The 12,930-nt window shown below is 44.4% G+C and overlaps 1 protein-coding gene across 4 annotated transcripts in view; it reads right to left on the reverse strand.

Annotated features, from left to right (window-relative positions):
* Positions 1 to 299: 299 nt before the first annotated feature.
* SMAGP (small cell adhesion glycoprotein) overlaps positions 300 to 12,930 on the reverse strand; it is a 115,558-nt gene continuing 102,927 nt past the window's right edge. For all 4 annotated transcript variants that reach the window (XM_069653394.1, XM_069653395.1, XM_069653397.1 and 1 more), the window contains 2 exons: positions 5,938 to 6,015; positions 300 to 2,273 (listed from right to left, as the gene is read on the reverse strand). In XM_069653394.1, coding sequence (XP_069509495.1) covers positions 2,098 to 2,273; positions 5,938 to 6,015 — 254 coding nt within the window. In that variant the 3' untranslated portion in view covers positions 300 to 2,097. The remainder of the gene's footprint in view (positions 2,274 to 5,937; positions 6,016 to 12,930) is intronic.

The following is a 12,930-nucleotide window of genomic DNA, read 5'->3' on the forward strand; positions in this document are numbered from 1 at the left end:
TATTTTTTTGTTTAAAATGTATATGGGGTGTGGTAAGGGGTTATAACGGGTTGGGGTGGGTTTTAAAGCATTGGGAAATGGGGCGTTTCGGGGGAAGCACCCAAAATTAAACATTTATTGTTACAGTACTATTGTAACCGTTACAAACGTGATTTGCAAACCAGGGCCTACATGACATACAAAATAAGGTGTCAAAGGGAGGCGTACAATTAAATGTGTTTCATTTCATTTGAGGCTATTACACGACTTGCCCTCAGATTTCCCATTCATTTCACACATGCCATTAAGGGAGAGGAACCTTTGGACTAAGAGTCATTTATTCATAGGTAGATAGATAGGTGGGGGGTCCAATGGCCAGGCAGAGCAAGGGCAGCAACGTGCCACATCCTGGCTAAGCAATATTTCATTAAACCATCTCATCTCTTACCTATGTGCCTCTCGCCCCCTACAGTGATGCCACAGTGAGGATGTTCAACCTTAGTTGCCTGGAACCGTTATTCTTTGCTTTGTACCGTTTCTCAAGCACACAGAGTGAAATCACGCGGTGCCGCACAAACTTGCCATCCACAAAGCATCCTGGGTTCTTAGGCAGTTGCCAAGTCCCCAGTGAGCCTCATCCAAATGCTGCTTTTCTCCCCCCATCACATGCCGGCCATCTGCTGTCTGGATCCAGCAGTAGCAACCTGAGCCCTCTTCTTCTTCTTCGACGGTGCTACTCTTCCGCTGGATCTTGAGTGTCTGTATTCGGACTAGACCACTTCCACGCCAGGCACCATTATGTCTGCATATCAATGCAATGTGTACTCTTTCCTGCTAAGCTTCTTCATTTCCAACCAAGTGGCACAAAGGTCATCGCCCTCCAACTCGTAATCATTAACTACCAGTCTACTTAACGTCTCATACCTAAAGAGCGTTAGAACCGAAATCCCAGCTCCTGGGCCCCATCTACTTAGCATTGAGACTGGATCAGGCCACTCTCTCCTTGCGCTGCTTTTGGAGCACATCCTTAGAAGAAGATGGGTACTGGTGTAGCTGACTCTCCTGCCGGGATGGGATAGTGCTGTGACGCAGGGGAACTCAAGAAACGGGATACTACCTCCCTTCCCTGTATTGCGCTTCATGCCGCTGGCGGTGGGTGGGCATTGCAATCTGCAACGGGTGACCGGAACCCCACCAAGCAGCTCACTGCATCTCCCCCTTCTTCCCCGCCCAGAACCTCAGCTCTATGAGTATTACAGACAAGTAGTCCCGATCCACCCTTGTCCCTACAGCAAGTTCTGCAACCATCAGGCCGGCGGCATGCACCCACAAGCTCCGGCTGCCACCGCTAATGCTTCCTTAAGAGCGCCATCTGCAACAGGTGCTGAGGCCAACATGGCAAGCAAATGCCTTTAGTTCAGGCATGTTCTTTATGTTCATTCCTGGCATTTCACCTGCCACTACATGGCTTTTACTTCAACTAAGCATTTTAAAATAGGTTGTCCTTTACCACAGAGTGCACTTAGGGCCTTGGAAGTTATCACAATCTTTTCTAAAACAGATCAACAGAAAGATTTGATACACAATAGACTTCGTCTTTGTTGAACTATAGTGTGATGCAAACGCACAAACAAGGGAATCAAGCAAAGCCAGTGATTACTCTACTGTATATGAAATAGCTTCCTTTTTAACAATTTAACAATTCCCCCAAATTAAGTCTGGGTGTAGTCGCACCGTTGCAAGTGGAAATGGCATATTTGCTACGAAAAAAGACCTGGATTGAGAGTATGTTGATAGGACATGTATACTCGGCACCAGAGACCAGACCGCAGCACGCGGAATCCAGATGGACTCTTGCAAATGAAAAAAGTCAATAGCCAAAAGATTGGAGGCACTTTTCCTACTTCAGAGTCATTGCAAAAATAAACAAAAACACACGACAGCAGTCATCGCACAATTCTGCCGCTGAAGGCCGTCATTCAATATTTGTATTTACAAACAGGAAAAAACAGGAGGCTGGGAGACGTCCAGCCACTTTTCTGTAGGTGTGACCATCCGCAGGAAGGAGCGGAAGTATCAATAAATAAAGGGTTGGACCCAGTCTCTTGTGCATGGCAGCTACATGTAGTATTCCTCCTTCTCAGCCTGGCCAGAGTTCTTCTCCCCCTGCAAGGCTTTGTTGGCCTCCTCGTCCTGCAGTTCATTGGTGACGTAGCTGCCTTTGTGCTTGTACAAGTAGACAATGATGAGGACCAGGACGGTGAGCAGCGTCACGAAAACCGCAGCAATGACACCTAGCAACATAAGAAGAACAACGGCGGGGGGTCAGCAGCGACACATTGATTTTTAATCTGAATATATGCCTTCTGACAATTTGCAGCTGGGGGTTCTCCACGAAAATGTCACCCAACTGAACTAGCTGGGAAATAAAAATTCTCATCACATATCTACATTTTTCTTTAAAATGTACAGAGCCTCTACTCTACGGATCTATGGATTTCTGAAAGTGTTATCTCTTTGGCACATTGGCGAATTGCTGGGTGAATGCAGAAGAGAGCGAGAGAGGAGGTGCGCACATCCAATTGCCTTGCGTCATTGGTCCAGGGGTGTTGCTAGGTCGGGAAAAGATCCAGGTAGCTAGCCTTTTCACTTGCAACCCCTGAACATCTATCCGGGGCTGCAACCAAAACACCCGGGGCTATATCCCCCTCAGCCCTCCCCCCTAGCAACGCCTCTCTAACAAATGTTGTCCTGTGCTAGTTTCCTGTACAGGGAAAAAGCACTTTTAGTGATCAGCAACGGTAGTGATTTTTCTCTAAGAAACATTGGTTGAGACATTTAGGGAATGTCATGAAGTGTGGGGTTTCCATGTAGATGCAGGCAGTTTGTTCCAGGGGCCTACACTCCAAACACAAACTCTACCATCATGTCCCTCGACAAATGCATTCTTTACGACTTTTAGTAAGGTCAGTCTTTCCTGCCCTCAGCGTTCTGCCCTTGCTGTATTTTACAACTGTCCAGTTGAGGTAATACTATGCTTCTTCGAGAAGCACCTGAATAGAGGTGTTGCTAGAGGGGTGGGGTGCTGAGGGGCTACAGCCCCAGATCTCTTGGTTGTAGCCGCAGATAGAAGCTCAGGGGCTACAACCAAAAGGCCAGCTACCCCCGAGTCCCCACACTACCGTCATTAGCGTAGCCCCAGATCTTTTACAAACCTAGGAACGGTCCTGCGCCTGAAGATTAAATTCAAATGATTGAAGAGGATCCAGTCTGGAAAAGCCCATTGGGCAGCGCCAGTGCGGATCCGTTATCCCTGTGGCCAGACACACCACAGCTTGCTAATCATTTTCTTGGGGGACGCCAGCTGTAGTGCTGAAGACCTACCTACTTCAGGCACAAGCTCTCAGTCGACATCAGAGCTGTGGAAAATCACCCCCCTGGGTTCATAGAAAGTTGAACACCTTCCTCTTCAAGACATTGTTGGCACTAAAAGACTGAAACATTTCACTCAGGGGTCGCTTCCTGGCATCTTTCCTCTGCTCTAACCTCTTCTCTAGTTTACTCCACTACCATCATTGTGGCCTGTGTTATGTTCCATGCATTTCTCTTCTCCATGTTCCCTCATCCTGTGCTTATCTGTACAACTGTTTGCACTTCTCCACGATCCCTCGCCTCTTCACTTAACTTTATTACTGTTGCACTTCCCCTGCCAAGCAATGACCTGATCTGGATGTTGTCCAAACCCTGTGGGAAATCAGATCTCTATGTCACTTTCACTTTTGCTTTGGCGGTGCTACAAAGTGACTGTGCTCACAGTTGGTGCGTTATAAAAACTAATAATAAATAAATAAATAAATAAGGGGGAAATCCTTTGGGTGACAAAGAAAACATGTTTAACTGTCTATGTTTTCTGGTGGAGGTAGGACAAGATTAGTGTATGGTATCACTGAACCCTACACTTTAATAGCCTCACTCACAGTCTTTTCACCCAGTATTTAGAGGATGATCCTTTCCCCAAATAAGAGTGGCATACCCTCCCGACGTATGACCTTCTGGGTGGCCCTTATCTGGCAGAAGATTAACACTTGGCCGAACTAAAGCTGGCTCACCCTGGCCTTCTTTTGGATGAGAGGAAGGAAAGAGATTTGTTTTTGGGTTTGTGCTTCCTCCTACACCTACTATCATCGGCAGAGAGTTGGGGCTCAACTCAAGATTCCTTATCAGGTAGATCACAGGATTATACACAGGGAAGGTGATGTGTTCCAGTAGCTACATTGTCAACCGTGAATCATGGAGACCTACATTTTAATCCTGAATTTTCCATCAAAACTGGGAGATCCTGGGACCACTTCTTTGAAGTCCCTGGGCCTCATTACGGGTTTGGTGATATCTTGATGGTAAATCCACTGAGATACCACCAAACTGTATTACTGTTACCGCGACATGGTCCGGTGGTACTACCGCCAGATTACAAGTGGTGGTAGGTGGTGTCAGTCCGCATTACTTGGAGTCCATAGGATTCCATGGGGGATTTCGGCAGTATTAGCTCCAGCAGTAATTCCACTGGTGGTAATATCGCCAAATTGGCTGATTTTTGGCAGTAAGGTGGCAGAATTGCCTCCAGCTTCTTACTGGTGGTTTTTCCTCCACCTACCCCCAAACTCATAGTTGGGCAGTACAGTAATGCAGTAGTAAACGGTATTACCACCGATTTTTACTGCACCACCCAATTCATAATGAGGCTATCTGTACCTTATCTCTCTTGTCTTCTAAAATTAGGAACATGTACAAGATGGCAAACCCCCATTGTATAAAAGGCTAAGCCTTTACTAAGACAGCAACACTTCCTGAAAATGTCAAACAATCAGGAATCAGACCTACAACTTCATATGTCTTGACCCAATCAAAATGAAGTCTTCCCAGTTGGCTCCAGAGCCTGCCTAAATAAGCTTTATAATGGGTGTACAATCCCTACACTGTATAGCCAGAACACCTTCAACCTGTTGGTTACCACATACGACTGGAGATCAGTGGAACCCCCTAATGTCAAAGCAGCACCACTTCCTCTTTGAGAGCCACTCCCACCAGCATCCAGGCCTCAGCTACTGGAGCTGCTTGGACAGCCGATAGATAACCCGCAACCAAGTTAGCGACCCTCATTATGGAAATGATGCACATTATTAAAAATAGTTGCCGCAGCCTGATGGCCACCAGCCTCCAAAATGCTCCTAACAAGATATTGCCTCAGACAGGACCAAAGTCTCCCTGTGCCAGTCAGAGTTAAGAGATGCTGGCTGGATGGAACCCCAGATCCAGTGGTGAACTAAAATGAGGGCAGCCATGCAATGGACTATCAGCTTCCGCAAGAACCTACGACATGTCTGGTAGAAGGTGAAAATGGTCCATGGTATCAGATTGGGGAGGTTGATGCAAACCCAGGAACTCAACAGTGCAGTTAGCAAGGTCAGGCTGTGTGAAACTGTTAGGACTATAGCTTCAATGGGAGCACAGCCAGGTAGCCAGCAGATGCTCGGTCAAGACTGGGTCAACCACTCCCTGCATTACCTTCATCGCTTGCCTGTAGTCCTCTGCAACCTCTCTCTTCAAGTCATTCAAATTGTACACTTGATAGTCTATTCTTCTAGTTATATGCATTCTGTTACACCCTATTACTGCACGCCTTTCTTATACTGTACTAATTTGCTCAACAGATACATTCACGGTATAAAACACAGAGCACATATTTGAACACGTTATGTCTACCCCATCTTCCCCCATCATATTTCTCCCCCTTCCTCCCTCTGTGGACCTTTGTCCTATTGCCCATCTCCAAAAAAGTCCAGCAGTGAGCATGGTTCTGTCTATCCACACTTTCCCTTTTGCTCCATCTCTCTGTGGATCAAAAACTGCCCCTTACTCAATGGATTTAGGATTGCGATGATTTTTTAAAGCCATTACCTGCAATTATCGCAGTGTTGATCTCCTCTGGATCGGTGGTCGGTCCCACAGTTGGCAGCAGAATGGCAGGAGTAAACTCTTTTGCAGATACAAAACACAAAAGGAGAACAGATTTCAGCAAAGTGAAAAGATGTCATCAAAAAGGTATGTTTTGAGTTTTTACATCAATATGCCTGGAACCCCTCTTCCCATTGCCTCTCCTCCTGTACACATAGACCTCATGTTCACCTCTGCATTATGAATTAATGGGATCCGTACATATAATCGTAATAAAAATGAATGGGAGATTTGACCGAATTTCAGCCGTACGAAAATTAAATAATGAATTACTTTCAGTTCTGTAATGTGGCCAGCCTTGGGGAATTATCCAAGAATGATGGCACCATTTATACTGAGGGTGGGGAGGGCAATGCTTGGGGGAATAAATGGGTGCTGCTGATCAGTTTGGGAAAAAGGAAGAAGGGCCACGTGCATAGGTTCAGAAGCAGTTATAATGGTTTACAAACAAGACCCTCTATTTTGTTTAAAACCCACCTCAGTAGCACATATTGCTAAGAGACACTTGGCTTTTCAGACACCACCACCAGCAAGGCTGCTGTCATCTTATTGAATTCATATGTACCCATTTTGGAAAGCCGTGTCTCCGTGTGACGTGTAGCAATTGTCCTCGCATGGTTTGCCATTATATTCTATGGGGAACAGGCATATATGGGTTGGGCCTTTTCAGTTGGAGCTTTGCAAACAGTGTTTCCCCAATGGCAGCTTCCTTTTATTGATATTGGTGCTTACTTGGGATTTTTTAGGTGCATTATAATGGAAGTCTGGAAAACTCTGAATGTCGGACTTGGAGCCCACCGGGAATGTAATATCAAACTGGGAGGTTACAGGAATATCCGTGTTACTGGGAATGTCAAACTGGGACATTATTTGAAATATGAAACTTGGAGCTTACCGGAACTGGGAGCTTACTGGGAATGTCAGGATTTCTGTAAATGTCAAACTGGGAATGCCAAACAGGTTTATCATTGGGCTTACTGATATTATTAAATTAGGAGTTTACTGGGAATGTCAAAGTGTACTGACGTAATCAGTGCTGCACCTCTATATCACTCAGATGTAGCTCTGATGTTATCATTACACCTTGGCAAGTGAATGGTCTTAGGCAGGATTTTGTTTTATTTGTGATCATTTTTGTCCATTTATGGCCCTGGCTCATAGGATAAAATAGAGGAAGAGGAGATATAACAGGCAGTTTAAAAAAAGAAAAAAAAAACTAAATACACCACTTTACAGAGTGTCCCCCAACAGGGGGCCTTTATTATTAATACATTTAAAATAAAGGTCTTACTTAGGTTTCTTCTCTCTATCCTTTTACAAGTGCAGCAGATCCGTGTGATCTCTAACCAGACGTTTTGATCCGTTTGTAAGGTGAGTAATTGTTCATTCTTTTTTGGTTCCCTTTATTATTTATATAGAATAGAATGTACATTTTTCTTTACAAAAGATTTTTTTGGGTCACCCAGCGATCTGTTAATATAATTGACATACGGTTGTGAGGCTTAAACCCTTGGAGAGGCCCTTGATGTGGTCTGATAGTTGTTCATAGTGCAGCTCAGCTGAAGGGCTGTGGATTGGATGGCGGAAGTTGTTTTTTGTATATGTGTGGAAAGTACTGAGACTACCCAACAGTGGGCATAACCGAACACTTTCCTCATTCTTCAATAGAACATAATGACGACTGAAGAGGACATGCAATGGTTGTGTGCGGAACACAGTGGGCATGACTGAACTCAATCGCTTACACAAAGCAGAAGAGTTGGTATAAGGTGTACCATCACTCCTGGGTGATATAGGAGTGACCTCTACACCTCGGTGAAATTTGGAATGGAATCAACTCAAAGATCTAAATAAAAAAAAGGCACCCCAGGACAGCGCTCCATGGAGTGATTGTGACTGACGATTTCTGGGTCAAACCTGCCCCAAATGGACTAGGTCTGGCTTTGAGCCATGCTTTTCTAAGACTAATGGCAGTTTCGTAAAGACTGGAGATTCATAGCTAATACATGTACAAGGGACGGCCTCATTTTAGCCATCACTCGTAACAAACGCACCTTGGAGGAACGCCTTCAATGATTTCAAAAACGTTAAAAAGCACTGAAGAGCGAAAAGGGTATTAGAGGCTAACAAAAAATCCTTGACGAATTAAACATCACTTTGAAAGCATTCAAAGAATTTAATATGAAAACAAATATTGGTGACTTTAGGAAAGACCTGGCCAAATTGAACTGATGCTTTCTATGACAGAATTATTGTAACCCATGTATCCTAGAATACCAACTTTTTATGCACTCCCCAAAGTGCATAAGGTAGTAATACCCATTGCAAGGACAGGTACTGTATGTGGGATTGTTATCTTGCTAGAGCAATTAGCCTACTATTTTGTATTTTCTTGAAAGAACATGTTAAAAAATGAAATATATTAAAGACAATTGGCAAACTAAATGTAATGGCTGAAAGACCATTTGTCAGTAACCAATACCTTCTGGTGAGTTTTGACATTAAAGATCCCTATGCAAGCATCCTATAGAGGGAGACATTATTGACACTTGTTTTGGCATTGTAGAGGAGCTATGGATGCCGAGAAGTACCCTCATACTCTATTTTATATCTACCAGACTGACACTGGCCAAGATTGTCTTTATGTATAAGGGACAAATAAATATATTTGCAAACATCTGGCATGGCTATGGGCACCATGTTTGCGCCCAGCCGGGCTAATTTATATGTCAACCAGTTTAGCGAGTTTTGTCATTGCTAGTGATAGAAATCCATTTCCGAACCAGGTGGAATTCTAGATGCATAGGTAGATGACATTTTGGTCATATGGAAGGGCACAGAAGAATCTTTAAACACCTTCTGTGAATGAATTCATGAACAAAATAGGCTTTTGCAGTCTATGAACACCTATGATTGGATCAAGATTCAATTCCTTTATTTAGAAGCCTTCTGGTAGTTTATTGAGAAAGTGTTTACCATTTAGACAGAACCGACGATACCAGAGCAATTCTTCCTCTGTTTTGGAGTATGACTCGCAATTGGAAGATTTGTTTTGGAGACTGTTGGAAAGAGATTACCATAACAAATTATTGACAAAGGTGCAGAAGGCATGGGACCCATGTCTGGGCATACTCGTCCCACTCGGGGTGATTCAAGAAAAACAAAAGATGTGACCTCTGGAAGGTTTAGAATGAATCCTAACCTCTGGCATCGCTCTGGGCAACCCTCCAGACCAATGTTCCCAAGCTACACCTCACTGATGATGCCCAATAAGGCTGAAACATGTGTAGTGTAGCTTTGCTTGTGCCGATAAGTAGGGCTGCCGGGCCGTTATCCCCTGTTCCATCCACTGAAAGAGGAGATGAACGCCACAATAGAACCCTGCATTCCATGCTTCTCCTTCGTTCTTTTGATGTTTCTGACTCCGGAGGCAATGAGCAAGCTTGGAATAGCAGGTTTTACTACCGGTAAGATCTGCATTCCAAGCTTATTTTTCTGATGTGTACATACCGGACAAGAAGACATGGACACTCTCTCTATCAAAAAGCCCAAGAAAAGACTTTCCATCTCCCCTGGGCTGTAGGGTCTGCTATGCGACCTTTATCCTCATTAGAGGTCCTTACCTTCAGCTTCGGACCATGAACATGGGCGGCAGTCACCTACCACAGGACAGAGCCCTTAACTGCGGGCTCGAACACTTCATTACAGCCTACTATTTAAGGAAGTAAGCTCTGACCTAGCAGGTTGATGTAAGTTGTAGGTGTTGTGGTTTGGGCGGGTGGGTGCCTCTAGGAATATCCTGCTAATACTGCTACATTTATTTGCAGCCTTGCCAGCCTTGATTCCTACCACTGTTCTCAGAAGGTTCCACCAAGTTGTTATGTGGTACATATGGGGAGGCAGGTACCCCAGGGCACCTTTACTATGTAGGCTCAGGAATGATGGGGGACTGGCTGACTACTACTACTGTGCTGTCCAGCAAAGCACCCCAAGGCAATGGCAGTTAAAGAAATCTAACAAGTGTGGGGGGTTTCTGGGTGCGACAATCTCGAGTGACACCCTCAAACATCTTTGACGTCTTCCAGAAAACACTACACCCCATTTGGTCTGCTTCTGGTCAGTCATGAGTACCACCTTGAGCTATCCTTAAACACTAATTTGCCTTCATTTGCAGGCTTCAGATCACTAATGGGGTATAACCCCACCTTTATGTGAACATTTGGCAATAGAAGCTTTTAGGAATGAGAAAGGAGTGGTTGGGAGAATTCTCAGGGAAAGAAGATCATAAAAATAATAATAATAATAATAATAATGCGTTATTTATATAGCCCTTTCACCAAAGCGCTGAAAATAGAACATTTTTATATACAAGTATTATCACCCAACTGAAATTGATACTCATGTATCAACCTCGAAAGGATGAAAGGCTGAGCTGGCCTGTAGATCACACACAGATCTTGGCAACAAGTGCTCAACCAGCTGAGCAATCTCACCAACTAATTGTGTTAAAGGTTCATTGAAGTGTAAGGGGGGCCTTGATTCCTGAGAGTGAAAGGTTCCACTGTCGCAAGTGGAGGCAGTGGGCCAGGCATGGAAGTAAGGAAACACGTTTCACAAGATCACCCCCCCCCCCCCACCCCATTTGAAAGACATATACATCGGGCTCATGAATTTGCAAACCTTATTTTAAGTATTTGTAAAATTATGAGAGGCGGCCCATCTGAATTCGACATCTTGGGCTTTTGTAAACACTTGAAATACAGATCACTCTCATGGATCAGAAGTGGGCGGAGGTCTGGGCGAGAAATGGCTCCTTGTCCAGACACATTCTGCCAGAGGAGGTGGCATAGACATTAGTATGCAGATGGCACTAGACACCCATCCAACTGAGTACATTTTCAGCTGGGCATTGCCTAAGATCATGGCGAAAATGTGGTAGTTTAGAGAGTGTTGTGAATCTTTGGTGGGGATTAACGTTCTGTTGTGCCATTTTGGCAGAACGTGCTGTAAGTCATTAATGAAATTATAGGAATTGATGTACCCTATAATCCAACGACTAATTACTCGTTGATATGGAATGTCTGGCTCTTAGTTATGCAGCCTCCAGAAGCCAAGATTGAGGCGTTCGCATTGTGGAACTACCAGCAGAGCCCTAATGAAATTCTGTGGACCAATAAGACTTGTCCTACTGCAGCATGAGAACAGTGACGTTACCCCTTGTATAACAGATAAGACAAGTGTGCAGCCATTGGGTCCCCAACGTCCCTCCCCCTCTCCTCAGTGCTGCGAGGATGCCTTCCTAAAGCGCTATATAAGCAGCAAGTGTGCCACTGCCTTCTGTGGTAGAGACATGTAACCCACGCAGCCCCCAGCACAGGCACTCTGAGCTGTAGAGCAACTGCATTCTCAGACAATATATTATACTAATAATAATAAAGGTCCCCCCCCCCTCTTTCTGAGTGCCAGGCTTGCAACATAACCTATCATGTGGCCAGAGATCCAGAGCAGCACATCCTACCCTTCTACTCTCCAACTACACTCACTTTATTATAGACTGGCCTCATAGCTTGGAAGTCCTGAGTTACTATTCCTGAGTTTGTCCAGTGGAAAAACTTAAAAAGTAACCAGAGTCTAAAAGCCACCATGATTTGAGTCGGTGCTGGGAGCACTTATCGGGACGCTGTGTTCTTAGCTACCAATTGATTCTATGAACGATTTCACATACACAATCTGTTTGTTGCTAGACATTCTTAGAATATACCATCCTTTCTGCGGTGCTGATCTATGGTCCACCTTAATGGGTCCAGACAAACCTCAACGATCACAAAACACAGCTTTTTCCTTTCCACAACATCCCATTCCTACACGTGTGACATTTCACCCAGGTGCTTATCCTCTTATCTTCTCCCTACTCCGTTTCCTCCACAGACTAAGGTCCCGATACCCTGGACAGGTGCACCATGTGCCAACCGCCAGACTTGCCGCGGTTCCGGTACTCTGTTCATTCAGGGAAAGAGAGAGGAGCAAGCGGTTCTGCCCTCAAACTCCAGCGAGTCTGGAGCTCGTTTCCATGCAGCTGTACTATACGCTTCTTGCACTTGCAATCATTTGCTCATGTTCAATTTCCGAACAAGATTACCAAAAGACTGTTTGCTCTCCAACTTGAGGGATACTTTCGCAGAACTAATCCAAAGTGGTTGTCTTTGTCTGGCCCCTTCCAAGCTGTTTGAGGTCATCATTAATGTTCTTCCCTGACAAAGACATGGTTAGGTTGTTCTTTCATTTGAATCCGGTTGGATACAGTCGTGGCCTGAAGATGGAAACTCAGAAGAGCTGGCCATCCTTCTCGTCTGGCCACTGATTCGAGATTTTTCCAATTCTTTTTTATTGACTGTTTCATTTATGTTTTATGCTGTGTTTTTCCTTAGTTATATATATATTTTTTTGCATTTTTTGCTTTTGACCGGTTGCCCTTCCCCCCAAGGACTGTCTTTTATTTTTAATGTACACCCAGTCTTGAATATATTTTGGTATGTAACTGAGATGTCTTTACTTTTTTAATTAAATTAAATGTTAATGTGAGAAATAATTGTTCCCAGGCTTCTTTTTCTGTATATTTCCAACCTCCAGACTAGCCAGGTGCACTGATATCATTACTGCTGTGTTTTGGCACAGTATAAAAGCCTTGCAACATAGCATTTAGAAAATACTAGTGTAGAAGCCAGTGTACACGGGCCAAAGTGCAGGTTTTCATTAACACAATAGGACCACGATATATCGTAAGGCAAGAGCTCCCTGTAGCGGTGACAACAGGCAAACCTATGACTGCATCGGACCAACATACAGGGACAAACATACATCTGGTCTTTTATCATATTGTTAGACATGTCCAAAGACATACCTCTCAACCTTTTAACTCCCCTTCGGCGGGTGAAA

The sequence above is a fragment of the Ambystoma mexicanum genome, chromosome 3q (assembly GCF_040938575.1).
Source record: "Ambystoma mexicanum isolate Mex_15411 chromosome 3q, UKY_AmexF1_1, whole genome shotgun sequence".
In the NCBI taxonomy this organism is placed as follows: domain Eukaryota; kingdom Metazoa; phylum Chordata; class Amphibia; order Caudata; family Ambystomatidae; genus Ambystoma; species Ambystoma mexicanum.